This window comes from Notamacropus eugenii, chromosome 4, assembly GCF_028372415.1.
Source record: "Notamacropus eugenii isolate mMacEug1 chromosome 4, mMacEug1.pri_v2, whole genome shotgun sequence".
In the NCBI taxonomy this organism is placed as follows: Eukaryota; Metazoa; Chordata; class Mammalia; order Diprotodontia; family Macropodidae; genus Notamacropus; species Notamacropus eugenii.
This window is the reverse complement of record NC_092875.1, coordinates 64,919,864-64,937,434: the sequence shown is the minus strand read 5'-3', so window position 1 is coordinate 64,937,434 and position 17,571 is coordinate 64,919,864. Positions and strand designations below refer to the sequence as shown.

Here is a 17,571-nt window from a genome sequence, read left to right as displayed (position 1 = left end):
TAAAGAGTATACATCAGGAAGGAAGGAGTCAGGACGCTGGGTCGGGAGGATCAAAGGACTGTAGGACTGAAGAACCTAGCGCTAGGGCTGGAAGAGACCTCCAGGGCCCTCTAGTACAAAGCCCTCATTTCACAAAGGAAGAAACAAAGGCCCTGGGAGATTAGTGATTTGTCTTAGGTCCCATAGGCAGTAGCATCAGAGCTGGCATCTCATCCCTTGTTAGAATACCAGCTCCCTCAGGACCTGAGCCACTGCATTTTTGCCTCCAACCCATCTCTGCATTAGGGAGATGTCTGCCCCAAGCATGTGGAGACCTCCCCTGGCCGAATGAGCAGATGAGAACGACTTGTTCCAGTGCCATGACAGCAGCTGAAGCAGGTGCTAGGAAGGTGTAGAGCTCGGTCACACCTTGCAGGTGCCATCCCCACCATCCCCAGCCATTTTGGCCTTTGTCCTGCCACTGGACTTCGATGACTCCAGAAGACAGGGAGGCTTAGTGACTGTGCGACTCTGCCTCACTTCAGTCCAATTCACCCATGCGTCAAGACGTCACTCTCTGATGCCATTGGTCTTTTTCAAAAACGCATGACGAACACCAATATCACCAATGCCTGGCACATAGTAGGGAAGAGAAAGAGGAACAGGCAATTAGATTACTCCTACTGTGTGCCAGACATTGTGCTAAGCGCTTTATGATATGATCTTACTTGGTCCTTGAAACAACCCTGAGAGGCAGATGCTGTTATTCCATTTTACAGTTCAATTTACTGAGGCAAACAGGGGTTAAGTGATTTGCTCAGTGTCACAGAGCTAGGAGGATCCAAGTCTAGATTTGAATTCAGATCTTCCTGACTCCAGGCCCAGGGCTTTCTCTGCTGTACACCCTAGCTACTTCTATTAGTAGTAAACTAATAAATGTTGAATAAATTTAATTAAACAAGCATTAATTATGTATGAATGTACCTTCACTGCTGTCTTGCTCCAGTGACATATGACATGGTCATGACACATGATCCTTATTCTTCAGAGTTATATGAGAGCTGAGTCCAAATTCTGGTAGGCCCTACTAAGTTAAATGGCCTTTGATCATGAGTCAGGTGAAGAACTTGTGTGTCTGCTCTTTTGGAGGCTAGCCTTGCAGAGCTAAAGAGATACTCATTGCCAGGCCAGCCACAGTAGGACAACTTTTCTGGCTACAGCCCCTCAAAGATCCTTCCTGGGAAATAAGGAGAGGATATCTCTACACAAGAAGGAATCAAAGAGCTTGCAGTGTGCACATTCGTGGGCTTGGCATGAGCCAGACAGAAATACTATGAGATTATTGAAGCACGACTTGCTGGATAGCATGTCACTCAGATCTTGAGAATCAGTGATTAGCAGAGCTAGGGGGGACTCTCAGGATCATGTGTAAAACATGAGCAAAGAGGAAATTGAGGCCCAGGGTTATTGGTCTTAGAGGCAAGAGATAACAGAACTGAGATTCAAGTTAAGTCAACAAGCCTATTAAGTACTGCCTATGTAGCATCCACCATGCTATGCACTGGGAATACTGGTGGGCTCTTGCCTTATGGAACTCACATTCTAATGAGAGCTAACATGCAAACAGCTCTGTTTACATACAAACTACATACAAGATTAACTAGTTAATCTCGAATGGAAGACACTGTCAGTAACAGGGATTGAGACCAGTTCTGTATCCTAGTCGGGGTTTGATTTGAGTCTTGAAGGAGGCAGAGGGGAAGAAGGGGATAGTTCGGGCATGAGGGACAGCCATGAAAACCCTCAGCTGGGAAATGGAGAGTTATGTGTGAGGAAGAGCAAGGGGGCCTGTGTGTGCAGTCTGTGCAGGAGGCTGAAGTGGAAGGAGACTGGGAGGAAGGGCTCTAAGAGCATTTTGTAGTGTTGAGTGATCTTTGGGGAGAAGGATCATTACTGGGACGAGGGATCAAGGAAGGCTTCAGGGAACAAGTAGTAGGTTACCCAGGCCTCAAAGAAGGATCAGGATTTCAGCCAATAGAAATAAAGGGGGAGAAAGACCTTCCCAACGTGGGGTATCCTACCAGTACAGAGGCTTGGGGAAGGGGCGGGACAGCAAGGATCATATCTGAGGAATACAAGGCAGCCTGGTTTGACTGGAACTTAGAAGCAGAAGGATAGTAATGGCTGAGGGGGGCACCAAGTCATAGGTAATGGAGGCCCAGGTTCAAGCTTAATTCAGCAGGCAATGGGAAGTCATTCACTAATACACAATCTCAGGAAACATTTCCTGGTTCAGTCATTTCAGGTTGTCTGGGGAGATGTAGATATCCCCTTGTACAACTCGGAATACATAGCATTATTGTTCTTAGTGAGGAAATCATTGGACTTGGAACCAAAAGACCCGAGTTCAGATCCCAGCTTCCCCACTGCCAACCTGTGTGACTGTGAATTAAAGAGGAGACATGAATATTGGTCCAGCCAGGGTCCGCAGGTGGTTGTGAGGAACGGGGAAGATAATGTCTTTGTCAAGTGCTTTATAGATAACGAATGGGAGTTTTTATTGCTGCCGCCCTCAGATATGGTTATCAGGAGACAGCAGGGTGGATGTGTTTTTCCCCAGTTTGACGGATGAGGGCTAACAGGTAACTTAGTAACAGGGCTGTGGGAGATCCTTCTTGCCAGAGTCCGGCACCATTTTAGGTAGAGCGCACAGCACAGGCAGGTCAGCTTCCAGGCAGAGGAGTTTAGAATTTAAGAGCTAACAAGAATTTGGAGGAGCATTTATTCAAATGGCAGCATTGTCCGAGGATGACACTGAGCCATGAAGGTCTAAGTTGACTTTCTTTTAATGGGTCAGTGGCTTTCCATAGCTGAAAGGTAGCTATACACACATGGCCTTTTGCTGGAGGTACCTGGGTCCTTCCTCCCACTGTGATAGGGGTTTGTAGCCATCTTTCTATCTTGAACCTATCCAGCCGTCAGTCCTGAAGCTTATGGAGCCCTTCTCAGAGGCATGTTGTTAAATCCAGAAGAGAAAATATAGAGGATTGCAAAGAAAACCACTTCTTTTGAAATAGTTATCAAAATGTTTATTTAAAAAAACAAGTTTATGGACCTCTGGACTCAGTTAAGGTCCCTGAAGGCAGAGCTTTCGTTGGCACCATTTTGTGCACGCACACCGCCCCCCCCCCCCCTTTCTTTTACAGAGTCTAGGGTGACATGAGTGTACAATATTGAATATAATGTTAGATATTTTTTTTAATGTATTGGTCCATTTTGATGAGTTTTTATTTTTTAAATTCTTGTTAAAAAGGAATGACTTTTTGGACAAGGGAAGGATAGCAGTGCAAGATTTAGGCCATGAAAAAACCAAAATTTCTAAGAGATCTGTTTTAGGGAAAAAGCCTATTGTGTTATCCTCAATGCCAGGTACCAGAACTTGGGCATGATAGGTGCTTAAGAAGTGTTGAGTAAGTGACTGAATAAATAAACAAATTAATCAGAAAGGATTTTGTAGACAAGGAGGCTTCAGTGCTTATTGACTCAGTCTGTAATTAGAACAGTCTAGTTTTTCATCTCATCACTGATGTTACTCTTGCTGCATTTGAGCAAATCTTTATTAAGCACCTACTGTGTGCAAGGCATTGTGCTAGTTGTTGAAGATAAGACAAAAAAGAGAAGCATCCTACCTTCAAGGAGATCCCATTCTTCTGGCTTCTTTACTCTGTGCACAAATCCTGCTTTTCCAGCAGATTATTCCTCGTATCATTCTCATTTCTTACTAAGCTTTCCTTTCTCTTTGTCTCTAGGCTGCTTCTTTAATTCCTACAAAAACAGCCACATCTTCCCCATTCTCAAAACCCTCTTTCCATCCATCCATCCCTAGTAGCTATCATCCTGTCTGTTACTGTTTATGACTAAACTCCTCGAGAAGATGTTAGCAACTTCCTTTCCTCTGATTCTTCTTAATCCTTGATGTTCTGGCTTCTGGCCTCATCATTCAACCCAAATGACTTTCTCTAAAACTACTAATGATTTCCTCATAGTGAAATCCAATGGCCTTTTCTCGGTCCTCATCCTTCTTAACCTCTCCGTGTCCTTTGATACTGGTGACTTCCCCCTTCTCCTGGATGCTCTCCTCTCTCTAGCTCTTTGGGGGACCCAACTCTTTCCTGACTGTCCTCCCCAGCTACCCCATCATAGTTTTTCTTGCTGGATCATCCTGGTCACCCCAGCTGACCTCGAGTGTCCCCTCTGGCTCCATCTGGGACTCTCTTCTCCCTCTAGACCCCTCCATTTGATGCTCTCGTCATCTCCTATGGTTTCAGTTACCATTTCTATGCAGATGATTCTCAGGTCTCTTTATTCTGCCCTAAACCTCTCTCTTGCTCACATCTCCAACTGCCTGTTAGACTTCTCAAACTGCGTGTCTTATAGTCACCTTAAATTCAACATGTTTCAAACAGAGCTCACTGAGCTCTTTCCCCCACACCCTACGCTCTTTCTCTCAAGGGTACCACCACCCTGGTCATCTAGTTCAAAGCCAAAATGTCATCCTCTACTCATTACCTCACAGCCAGTCACTGCCAAGTCCTGCCAATTCTTCTTTGTCACTCTTTTAAAATGCATTCCCTTCTCTCCTCTGACACTGGCACCGCCTTGGTGCTGACACTCATCACCTCTGGCCTGGACTTTACAATGGCCTGCTGGAGGGGTGCCTCACTGCCAGCCCCTCCCCACTCCGGTCCATCCTTCCAGGTTCAGCTGTCAAGGTTCTCTTCCTAAAGGTTGTCTTCCAGATCTGGTCACACGCCCCCTTCCACTAACTGCCATGTTCCCCTCCTCCTTCCTTCAGATAGAACATCCTCTGTTTGATTTTTAAGGCCCTTGGTGGCCTGGGCTCTCCCAGCTTTTCAAGTCTTCTTCCACCCTCTTCCCCTCCACATACTCCACCATCTAGGGTGGACGGCCTCCTGGCTATTCCTCAGACACAACACTGCATGCCTCTTCCCTGGCTGTCCCCCATATCTGGGCTGCTCTCCCTCCTCAGTCCCCCTCCTGACTTCCTTCATGACTCATGGATACATCCTGCCTTCTGAAAGGAGTTTTTCCTCTTCCCACTGAGCTCACCTGCAGCTTACTTGCATCTGTCTCGTACGTACATGTTGTTTGCATCTTGTCTCCTTCAATGGTTTGTAAGCTAGCCCCCTGAGGACAGGGGCTTTTTTTTTGCCTTTCTATTAGCATATTTGATGGAACATGGTAGGTGCTTAATAAATACTTATTGACTTTCCTTGACTAATAGGACATACACACACACATATATATACACACATCTACATACACACATACATGCATAGCTACACACATACATATATACATACATACATATACACATACATATACATATATACCCTTTCTTTCTAAGTCTTGTCCAGAATCATCCCTATCCCTATTTGATGAATGTTTTAGGCAGTATATGTTCTCTCCAAGCCTTGGGCCCTAAAGGATTGATTAAGCTGCAGGGCCTTAATGGTTGAAAGAGCCTGCTTGTCCCTTAGTCATAGAGATCTGGAAAGGGGCTAGGGCTAGGCCAGATGTACCAAGGCCTGCTCGTGGGAAATCGTCAGACCCTTTGGAGTTGGACAATACTTTACTCCCTTGAACTTTTGTTACAGACCTGGGTGTGTCCGCCTGGGAGGGACCCTGGAGAGCTGCACCTAGATAACCTTATAGAAGCTGGTGTGTATTTAGTGAAAGGGCTTTTTTAAAATGATTATTTGCTTCCCTGATCCAGTCTTTCCAGATTGTGACTTGACGTTTGGCTCAGGTCTGCACCTGGCCAAAGGCAGTCTGTTTATTCATTTTAACAATCATTAACCTCCTATTATGTGCAAAGGTTGGAGTTCCGGGTTGGATACTGTAGCTACCTTGAAGAGCTCTATTCTCACAATAACAATGAAATAGTACCTTCATTTTACAGATGAGGAAATTAAGGTTCTTAACCTTTTTTCATGTCATGGAGCCTCTTTGGCACTGTAGTGAAGCTAATAGATGCCTTCTCAGAACAACGTGTGAAATAGCATAGAGATGTTTACAAAGGAAGCCAATCACATTGAAATGCAGTAATCAAAATACTAAAAAACTAAGTTTACGGACTCCTAGATTAATAATACTAGCAGACACACACACACACACACACACACACACGCACGGCACTGTTTGCCCCGAGCAAGGCTAACCGCTTTTCAGCTACTATTTCTTTTGGTCTTCACAACAAACCTGGGAGGTAGGTGGCAACATTATCCCCATTTTATAGTTGAGGACACTGAAGCAGACAGAGGTTAAGTGACTCACCTAGGGTCTCATAGCTAGTAAGGATCTAAGGCCAGATTTCAGCTTTTTGTCTTCCCGACTCCAGGCCCTGCATCCTGTCCCCTGTGCTGCCTCAGTGCCTGGCTAGTAAGGATCTGACTTGAAGTCTGGGGCTCCATTCCCCATACTCTACCAGTATGTCACATTGTATGCTCCTCAAACCATTGACCTCAGTAGCCCCTCCAATTCCCAGGATTTTACAAACACAAAGGGCCCCCCCTACCCCAGGTTATCTTAGTTTCACCTTCTTATTTTACAGATCAGGAAACTGAAGTTTTAAGTGACTGATTTGATAGCAAAAAGCTAACAGTAAAAGTAGTTTGTTTTGTATTCTCTTGCAGGGCTGACAGCTCTTTTAATTTTATGGCCTTCTTCTTCATCTTTGGTGCACAGTTTATCCTGACCGTCTTTCAAGCAATTGGTTTCCCCAAATGGGGAGCATGGTAAGCAAAACTCTTCCAGAGTCTTTTTGAACATTTGAATGATGGCATTCATTCCATTCTGAGAGATTAGAAGAGGGAGGCCAAGATGGTGAGAAATCCTGAAATGAGAATGATTTTAAAAAGTGGGAATATTCAGGCCAGAAAAGAGGGACCCTGGAGAACTGCTTCCAAAAACGGAAAGATTGCATAGGAGGAGGAGTCATTTTGCTCCCTATGGCTCCATGTCCCTTCCTGGTGGCATCAGTGTTGGGAGCAATGCAGAGAAAGACTAGGATCTAGTTAAATGATTTACTCACCAACAGTTAGTTTTAACTGACAGCTATAGGCCCCAGAGAGCTAAAATTCCCTTCTCTCCCAGAGATCACATCCCTGCAAACGTTCCAGGCATGATCCTCTCTCTCACAGTGGCCCAGGAGGCCCTGCCTCTCAGTGAACATGCATAATTCTGTATGGTTCTGTATAGGCCAAACACTGGGGAGTAGGCTCCTTTGTTGTTCTGGGAATGGTCTTATTGTACTTGTGTGTTGAGTACTTCAGATCCTTCTGGTTCATGCCTGTAACCTTCCAAAGGATGACTAGAAGGTCTTTTGACCTGTTCAGACCACAGTGGAAGGATTGTCTTTAATTCTAGGTGTGTGACTCTGGTCACGTCACTTTTAACCTCTGTTTGTCTCAGTTTCCTCATCTGTGAAATGAGAATTAATAGTAGCACCTCTTTCACAGAGTTGTGGTGACAATCAAAATCAGATAGTATTTGTAAAGCACTTAGAACAGTACTTGGTACAAAATAGATGTTTCACATATATATACCTCTTGTTATTGTTAGTGGTGGTGGTGGTAGCAGCTGTAGCAGCAGCAGCAGCAGTAGTAGTAGTAGTAGTAGTAACTTCTGACCTCATAGTCTCAGTTCACCCCTTCCCTACTCCTGCTCTGCCCTCCAATTCTGCCAGTCTTTGGGAACCATTAGCAAACTGTCCTTCGGCGTAGATTTCTTCCTCACATTCAACCCATCTTCTGTGCCCTCAGAAACCTGGATCTTTCCAGAAGACACTCTGTTCCCTACCACCTCCGTCCCGTAACCACTCCCCCAGTGCTGGGCATTCCCTCCTCTCAAGGAAGAGCAGCCCCCAGAACCTTCCTCTGCCGCCATCACTAGGAAACCGTCATCTTTGAGATTCACTCTATCTGCCTATGCAGATGCTCTTGCTGAAATCTGCCAATGTACAGGTCACTTTCCTGACTTTCTGAAGGAGTTTCATCCTTGCATCTCACTTGTCTTATTCATCCTACTTGGAGACGTTAGTAAACTTTAGGAGACATGCTATATCTGTTTTCCTTCCTCACTGTGCCCCCCTCTTTCTCTGTTCTCTCGATCCATCCCCCTCTTCTGCCCTCATTCGAATCTCTTTATGATTATCCCTTGTCATTTAGCAGTCCTCTGAATCCCTCACCCTGTGCAGTCCTCAATCTGTGATCTCCCTCAGCATGTGCCTTCTTTTCTGCTGCTCCCATCCCACAGGAAGAGGAAGTCAGGAAGCCTGCTGTGCTCTGCACAGTCACTACCTGATATCAGTGAGTCTCCCGTTCCATGGTAGTCTTTTTATTCTTTCCTGTCTTCCCTGTTCTACACCATCGGGTTACCTTACCTCCAGCTTTCAAGAGAAAATCGGGGCCATGCATTGTGAGCTCCCTCAGCTCTGCTTCTTCACACCTCAAAAACTCTCTTCATCCATCTTTTTCTTCTTTCCTCAACTCTCTAACAAAGAAATGGGCCTGATTATCAAGTCCAAGCTCTCTACATGTCCCCTTGGTCTGCTCTCAGCTCTTCCAGTTTCTTCTTGGAGTGTAACCCAGCAATAATTCCTTCCTTCTCTTTGATCTCTGGTCTCTTCCTTTCTAATAGCACTCATCCTCCTGCCTAAAAAATGTCCATGTCTCTCCCATCCCTGAAAACCTTCCCCTAACCCTGCTGTGATCCTCTTTCTGGCCTCCCTGTTACTGCCAGACTAGCAGAAAATGTCATCTCCTACTCTCAGTGCTTCAGCATCTTCCCCATCTGCTTTCTTATCGGTGTTTTTTTTTTCTCCAAAGCAAAAGTCATTTAATTAAAACAGAATGATAAAGCAAATATGAAGGAGTCAAATCAAGGTACCCAAATACCAATGCTTCCCCTGTCTCACACTCTTCGAAGCATCCGACAATGTGGCTCCCACCCCAGCACTCACTGAAGCGAACGATCATCTCTTACCTACTGAACTTTTGCCAGGGCTCATCCTCCTGATCCCAGCAGCTCGGGATACTGTGAACCCTCTTGCCTCCTGGGCACTCTGGTAGTTCCCTTCTCTTACTTTTCCTCTGCCTCTCTAACTGCTCCTCGTCCGTTGTCTCTTCTGCTGCTTTATCACCCATCATCCCATGCCCTGGCTTCTCATCAGCTCCCAGGGGCTCCATGTTCTCCTCAGCACTCCTTTCTCCTGAACTCCTCCCTGGGATTTCCCATTGCCTGCTAGACATCTCCAGCTGGACTTCCCTTATAGACTTCAAAACTCAGCATCTTCTCCTCCAAACCTGCCTGTCTTGAGGGGACCACCCTCCTTCCATTCACTCAGGCCCTAATCTCAGCATTATCCTTCAGCCCCTTATCCCCTCTGATGATGCACTCTTGATTCTACCCCCTTAACATCTCCTGCATCAGCAGCATTCTCCTCATTTATACCACTGTCACACCACCTCTCACCTTGAGTGTCGTGATAGCTTCCTGATTTTCTCCCCACTTCAAGGTTCTCCCATCTCTAAACCATCCTCTACACAGCTACAAATATAATCTTCTTAAGTCAGGGGTCTGATGTCATTCCCATTGTCAGAAATGGCCTGGCACATAGTAAGTGCTGTATAAATACCAGCTATCATTCCTCAGATGATAGTTGTAAGGAAGGGACTATATTTTTTTTATAGTTTTCCATTAATTTTTATATTTATAAATAATGTTTGCAAAATAAACTTTGCTAAAAATATTTTAGAAAGTATCCACAGAAGAGTGAATTTTATGTTTATTATTCTAGTAATAATAAAGATGGTATAATATGGCTACACTGGAGGCAGACACATGGCAGACAGATTTTTGTTTTTGCTTTTCACCTTTTGTTAGAACAAAGGTACATGCTTGACATTAACTCTAAGAGGCAGTCGACATTTGTTGAGCATCTACAAGGAGGAAGCAATCCCTTCTCTCTTTGTAACCTTGTAGTGAGGGGAAACAAACCCACAAGAAAATAAACACACTTTAGATTTACTCTTTCTGTACTTATCTAGTTAGAGGGCTAGGTGGTTTGGAGGGAGAGGAGCTTCCTGTAAAAGATGATACTTGTGCCAAGCCTTGAAGAAAGAAAGGGATTCTGTAAGAAAAGTGATTCTGGCATGAAGGATGGCCATTGCAAAGGTGTGGAGATGAGAGATGAAGCACTGAATGAGGCATAGAGGCTGATTTTGCTGGATCACAGAGTATGGGGGAGGCAGTAATATGTAACAAAGGTGGAAAGATTGGTTGAGGCCAGATTGTGTTGGCTTTAAAAGCTCAACAAGTTTATAGATGAGCCTATGGACAATAGGAATCCACTGGAATCTGTTAAATTGAGGGGTGATGTCAGATCTGCACTTAAAGAAAATGGCTTTGATGACCTAAGCTGGGAGAGACTGGAGACAGGGACAAGAGCAAGGGGGCCAGAGGTGGCAGGGCTTGAGCTAATGTGACAGGGGTGGGAGGAGGAGGGCTCCCACCCAGAGAGGTGAGGGCAGGAAAAGTAAGAAGATTCAACAAGTGATTATTGTGGGGGCTGAGGGAGTCCGGGTGACAGTGATGGTGTCTTCGGCAGAAATGGGGAGGCTGGGCAGGCGTGGGTTAGGAGGGGAAAATCTTGGTCTGTTTTGTTCATGGTGTGTGTGTGATGTCTCCAAGACATTGACTTTGAAGTGTCCAGTTGGGAGGAACTAAGGGTGGGACCATAAATCTGAGTCATCTACACTGAGATGATAATTAGCCTGGTGGGAGTTGATAAGGTCACCAAATAAGAGAGAGTAGAGAGCCCAGGACAAGAGCCTTAGGGAGTGCCCACCTTAGGAGACAGTTTGTTGTTGTTGTTGAGTTGTTTTCAGTCCTGTCTGACTCTTCATGACCCCATTAGGGGTTTCTTGGTAAACATACTGGAGCAGTTTGCCATTTCCTTCTCCAGCTCATTTTACAGATAGGAAACTGAGATTAGGTAGTTAACAGGAAACTGAGGTTAAGCAAGGTTAAGTGATTTGTCTAGGGTCACACAGCTGGGAAGCATCTGAGGTGGGATTTGAACTTGAAAAGATGAATCTTTGTGATTCCAGATCTGACTCTGTATTCACTGAGCCATGTGGCTGCTCTGTCAGGAGAGGGTAGCACCACAAAATCCCACGTAGGAGAGAGGATCCAGAAGGGAAGGATAAAGTTTAGCTGAGGAAGGGAGGAAAGACATAAAGTGATAGCTGAAGGGATGAAGATCCAGTGAGAGTTTTTTTAAGGCTAGATAGAGAAATAGGCATGTTTGAGGACATGGAGAAGGAACCAATGGATTAGGAAGAGGTTAAAGATTAAAGAAGGTATGATTGAGGGAAATATACAATAGCCATCATAGTCTGAATAAGGTAGAAAATTTTAATGGAGCAAACTTCCAAGGAGGAGCTGATCGCAGCATAAGGAGAGTCTGGAATTGGCAATGGGTCACAAGGAATATTCCAACCTTCGCTCCAGGACCAGTGTGTTTGTATATGAAGGGGAGGGTGAGCTGTGGTATGACCAGTACTGGAAAAGATGGTCAGGGGTGCAGGGTCATCTGGGGAAAGTGAAGCCTCCCTGAGAACAAAGAGATGGAAAGAGTGTGAGAGAAAGAAAGTTTTGTTCACTATGGTATGGAAATTCTAGAGGAAATCAACAAACAGATGAAGAGATTTACCACACACCTTCTCTGTGCTCAGCATCCTAGACCTTCCAAGCAGACAGACCCGTATAAAGGACAGTCCTTCTCCCTTGGGGGCTTCTAACTTTGATGAGGGGGAAGACTTTAAATGTATGGAAATTCAAATAAAAATAGAATATCCAAATAACAGTCTAGCACAGCAGTAAGAGATGTAATTAGGTTGTAGGTGATCATAACCTACACCTGCCTGGGGTAAATGTCACAGAGAAATTTTTATTGTCCCTTATTATTTATTGTCAGATTGTTTTTACATGCACCTTTTCCTCTCCAGTGGAAACTTTGTTAGGGCTGCGTCTTCTTGGGTACCTTCCCCAGCCTCCAGCGCAGCGCTGTGGTTCTGTATGCATTTAGGGACTGTCCAGGGTGTGCCCTAGGGAAGGAGCCCCACTTGAGAGCCAGGGCACCTGGCAGCGCCACCGCAGAGTCTCTGGGGCTCCAGTCAGTAAGTGTGGAGGCTTACTCTGTGCACAGTGCTGCTGGGCTGCTTCCACTCTCTATGCCTTGGCTTCTTTATCTGTCAGATGAGGGGATTGAATGTGATTATCTTCTGTGCCCTTTGAGCCCTGATGTTTTGTTGAAAGTGTCTGGTTCTGGTCCGCGAGTGAGCAAAGACTCGATTCCAACTGAAAGACGCCTGCTTAGAAAAAAGCGCGCCATTTTAAGAATCGGCCACTAGAGGGCAGGAAGGAGTAGAACGCATTGGCTGGCCTTCTGTTCCTTCTTGCAGTTTCAACTCCTTTAAGAGTCCCTGCCTTCTATCCTCTGTTGGTCTCCAAATTAATCATAAATTTGAATTACATATGTGCCAGACACAAGGGCAGCCATTTAGTTTTTAATTTTATTATGAAGTTGACTAGATGATTTACAAAAGTCCTTTCTACCAAAGTCAGAGGATCTGGGGTCAAATTCTAACTTGGCCACTTACTTGGGACACATTTTCTTCATCTATAAATTGAAATGTTTGGACTTAGATGGCCCCTGGGCCATCTTCCAGCTTTACATCTCTGATTCCTGCCTTCTGCTCAGGGTGACATGTATGGGTAAGAATAATAGATTAGAATGCAGTTAAATGTACAAGGAGAAAGTAAGGAAGATTAGATGAGAGAAAACTCACTTCTTGCCAGGAGGTGGTAGATTTACCCTTTGAAGTTGTCTTGCTCTGTGTAACAGCTCTTAAGTGGGTTCCAAAGGTTTGAGTTTTTGTTGGGTTTTTTATGATTTGTTAATAATAAGATAAGGTAAATTAAAATTTCAACACCTCTTCCCCTTTTACTTATGCTTCCTGCAGGGAGCTATAACCATTAGTTCCCTAAAGAATCTTTGTGGGTAGATATCTCCTTTGTTTTTCTAGAATGGTGCTTACTTGCCATGTCCTAATGAACCTGATGCCAGGGAGCCCTGCATTTAGCCCTTGGTTCTGCTGGAGAAAAAAGTCCTGGCTGGCTGTCCCCCACAGAGCTAACCTTGACTGCTCCCATAGTCCCCCTCAATTATAACTGAATACCATTAAAGGACTCATTTGCGTATAGTCATAGGACCTTAGGGCTGGATGGGACCTCAGAAGATAGCTGATCTACTGCCCCCCCACTCCCATTATAGAAGAGGAAACTGAGGCCCCAAGCTAGTAAGTACTTCCCCCCAAAAAATTACCTCATTTATTTGGTATATATATATATACACACACATATATACATGCATAATACATATATATATATACACACACACATATGCATATATACATGTATGTATGTCTCCCCATACTCCATGAGGGAAAAGGACTTTGTAATTTTTGTTCTTATACCCTCAGCTCCTAGCACGTAGTAGCCACTTAATTGAGGCAGTCATTTGAAAGCCACAACATCAAATTATTCTAGTATTTGTCACTTTGCTAACAAGTGATATTTATCACATGGCGATGATTACAAAGGCATCGCAGCGTGGTTTCCCACATAGAAATTTGAGGGTGAGGTGACGTCTAGATTTGTAATTTCGTTGATATTGGGACCTTTTAGTGTGGGAATCTCCTTCTACCCCTGTGGATGGGCAACTAGTCTCTCACTTAGAGTTTTAAAGAATTACAGAGGCATTGGACATGATGGCACAAGCCTGCAATCCCTATCCCTGGAGAGGCTGAGGCTGGTGGATTTCTTGAGTTCTGAGCATCAGGGTGCTGAGCCAGGTGGGCATCCAAACTAAGTCCAGCACCAGTGGGGTGAGCCTCTGGGAGTGGGGAACCACCAGATTGCCTAAGGAGTGCAGAAGGAGTAAACTATCTCCATACTTATCAGCCAGGGATGTTGAGCTCTGCTCTTCTGGACTAGACAAGATAGGGTTTTTTTTTTTAGAGTCTCAAAAAAAAAGTTACAAGCAGTGTTAAATGTGGAGATTGTGCCCTGACTGCCCAGATTTTAACACTGCACCTCAGCTAGAGGCTCTGGTACTTTCCTTACACCCGTGATCTTCTTCCCCAGGGCTTCCACTTTGGGCTTCACTACCACATCCCTGTCTCCATCCTCCCCTCCCTCACTTCTCTGCTCCTGTTTATGTGCTATCCTCCCACACTAGAATGTAAGCTAAAAAGCAGGGACCGTCTTTGTCTTTGCTCTTCTCTGTATTCCTGACATTTAAGACAGGGCCTAATGTAGCACATTAAATTCAATGATCATTGACCAGCTGACTGCAGAGAATCTATGTCAGAAGCTGGACTAAAACCCAAGACTCCCTCTTTCTGCTCCACTGCACTCTCATAGCTATGAGAAAAAAACCCAGGTCATATTTATTATTTGACCTCTTCCTTAGACTGTGAGAGAAATAGGATTTTAGATGTAAGAATAGGCTGCTGGTTAGGAAGTGGACCACGTCCAAGAGAGGCACCTCAAGTTACTGTTTCCTCTGACCTTGTTCTCTGCCGTTGGGAATATTATGGCACTTTGCTTTGTTCACTCAGTAGACATACTGTGTACAAGGCACTGCTCAGGCTTTTCAGTGAGAATGAGGTAAATGAACGAGAAACCCAGAGAAAGGGGCCTCACCAAGTCTTTTACTTCAAAATGTACCTGAACAAGAATCCCCCCTTTCCCTGGGCAGGGGCAGGGGCATCTCCAGCCTTTTCTTGAAGTCTTCCAGTTGATGGAGAACATGTTCTGCTTTGGGACAGCTCTCTCTGGAAATTTTCCCTTGTATTGAAAGGAAGTCTTGTCTTTTTCATTGTTCCTGTTCTGCTCACTGAGGCCAAGTCCAATCTTTCTTCCTCAAAACAACTTTCCCAACTGTCCAGAAACAGCTGCCCCTACCCTGATTCCCTCCACCCTCACATACACACATGAATCTTTTCCAGATTCACCATCTCCCATTCCTTCAGCCCATCTCGTATGACAAGGTCTCTGGTTGTCTGCCTGGACCCACTTTAGTTTACTGTTGCTCTTCCTAATACACTGGAATTAAACCCAGAACCCTTAGTAAGACACAGTCTTACTAAGGCAGATACCAGTAGGGATGTCCCATGCCTCTGGGATGCCCACTCCTTCGGTACTCAGCTTTTTCCTTTCCTGTCCTTCCATTTTCTAGCTCCCTCCTGATGGCACAGCCCCCTGTGTCTTTCCAGCGCTGGCTGCGCCTTCACTCCTCCATTTCCCCAGCCTCTGAATGCAACCTCAGATTGCTGCTTCAGAGCACTGAGCTTGGGTGTACAATTCACCACAGTCCCTGGATCTTTGTCTGGCCATTCTTCCCATTGTGTACAGAAGCAGGGATATTCTGAACCCAAGTTTAAAGCTTTACATTTATCCTGTTAAATTGCACTTTTTTAGAGCCTAGTTCTTGCTTTTAAGACACTTACATCCTAGTTAGGGAAAAGAAAACATGTCCCCAGGGCTGTTTTCTGTACAGGAGGCCTTCCATTTTATTCCACAAATATTGTATTGAGTTCCTTCTATAAGGAAGAAAGACACTATCCTAGGTCCCAGCTTTTAGAGTGTGAATGTGCCCAAGAAGGAATGAGTAAGCTGAAGAAAAATATTGAGGATACAAACCCAAGCAAACAAGACAGTTCTGCCCTCAGTTTCCACTCTAGTAAACAGTACTTTTGGAGGTTGGTCAGAGAAGTCAGGGGAAAAGGAGATTGGAGTCCTAAGGGCCTTACCTGGAATGAAAGATTTGACCTGATTACTGTACTCAGAGATAGGAGCTGCCTGTCAGTGAGTCATTCAGTGGCCAGGAAGTAGTCACTCGTCACAAGTCCAGGGTCCCAGAGGTGGAACCTTTGATTCTAAATGTGAATGTAGGCTGGAGAGTAGGTGGCATAGCATGGAGATGCCACTTGTAACAATGAGGACATCGGGTCCCAGAAAGTGATTGGTGACTGTCTTGTCCAAGATGTCCCCACTAGATGTAGCCTCCTGATTCCAAGGCACATTTTGCATTGGCAAAGGGATGGATAGAATTGGGAAAGGTAGAGAGACTAGAGGAAGGTGCTCCAGGTGGTCAGGGGTGGCTGGGAACAAACAGTGTGACAAAGGCAGATAGGCAGGAATGAGCAAGGTGATGAGAAGACCTTCCTGCGAATAGCATTCTTTTAAAGGCAGTTTAACTGAATGACACTGTCCATGATGGAGCACCCTCCATCATGGCTTTCAAAGGCTGAACCAACCCAAGAAGGGTAGAACTGGAGGTGAATATTTGTCCACAAAGGACCCACCTCAGCAGATTCAGAAAGCCTTCACACCCTCACCCACTCCCCAGAGCTTTGGCCACTGCAGCATACCTGGATGATGGGAAAGTGGAGAGAGTACCAGTGCTGATGGAATCACATCTCATTGAAGTAATGGGGACCCTGGAATGTTTCTGAACCAAGAGTGATGAGATCAAAACCTTTTAAAAAGGTTGATCTGGGAACTATGTGCAGGATCAGTGAGGAAGGGAGCTGCTGGTAACAGGGACACCACTTAGGAGCCTCTTCAGGTGGGAGTACTTCAGGTGGGAGATGTGGAGGGCCTCTTGGAGCAAAAGGAAGAGTCACCAGGTTTGGGACTATAAGACCAAGGAAGGGGAGTCAGGTAAGACCTTGAGGCTGCAAACACACTAATTGATGCCAAGATTAAGGAAATAAGAAGGGAGAGCTTGTTTTTCAGTGAAGACATTGCCTTGGTTGAGTTGGAGGTGACTGTGGACAGAGTGTGCTGCGATTCCACCACTGCTAACAGGTTTCTTTTTCTATATCTGCCTTTCAGCAGTGGACGAGTGGAGAGGTTTTGTGCACAGTACCTTAGGTTGAAAAAACAAACTAACTAACTAAACTTGAGTCTCTAAGAGGGGAGAATGAAGTCAGACTACCAAACAAGCTAACACAGCCTATCTCCTGTTGATAAGAAGTGCTGGTGGGTCAGACTCGTCTGTTCTCCCATGGTAGTGGAAGCAGCCAGCTCTGAGAACAGTGTCTGCACAAACCCTGATTAAAACGGGGCCGTCATTATTCATTTAAATGACAGTTTGCAGTTGATTCACTTGGGCTTTATTGCACATCTATTCAGAGAGTTCTGAATGAAGTCATCTTTTAAGCCTGAATTAAGGTAATAAATGAAATCTATCTTATTAGAACTCAAGAGACCAGCTGCTCATTTATGGGATTCACTTAACAGGTAGCTTTTACTGAGTGGGAACCCAAAGCTTTTGCCAAATGTAAAATTTTCAAATGAAGATGAATCAGTAGTTCCTGTTATTGCTGGCACTATAGATGGGGTGGACTGTGGGTGGAATTGAAACCAACTGGCCAA

General features: G+C 45.0%; 1 protein-coding gene across 2 annotated transcripts in view; it reads left to right on the top strand.

Moving 5' to 3' along the window:
• Positions 1-17,571, top strand: part of SCAMP4 (secretory carrier membrane protein 4) — an 86,502-nt gene that overhangs the window by 59,422 nt on the left and 9,509 nt on the right. For both annotated transcript variants that reach the window (XM_072601518.1, XM_072601517.1), the window contains exon 5: positions 6,696-6,797. In XM_072601518.1, the coding sequence (XP_072457619.1) occupies positions 6,696-6,797 (102 nt within the window). The remainder of the gene's footprint in view (positions 1-6,695; positions 6,798-17,571) is intronic.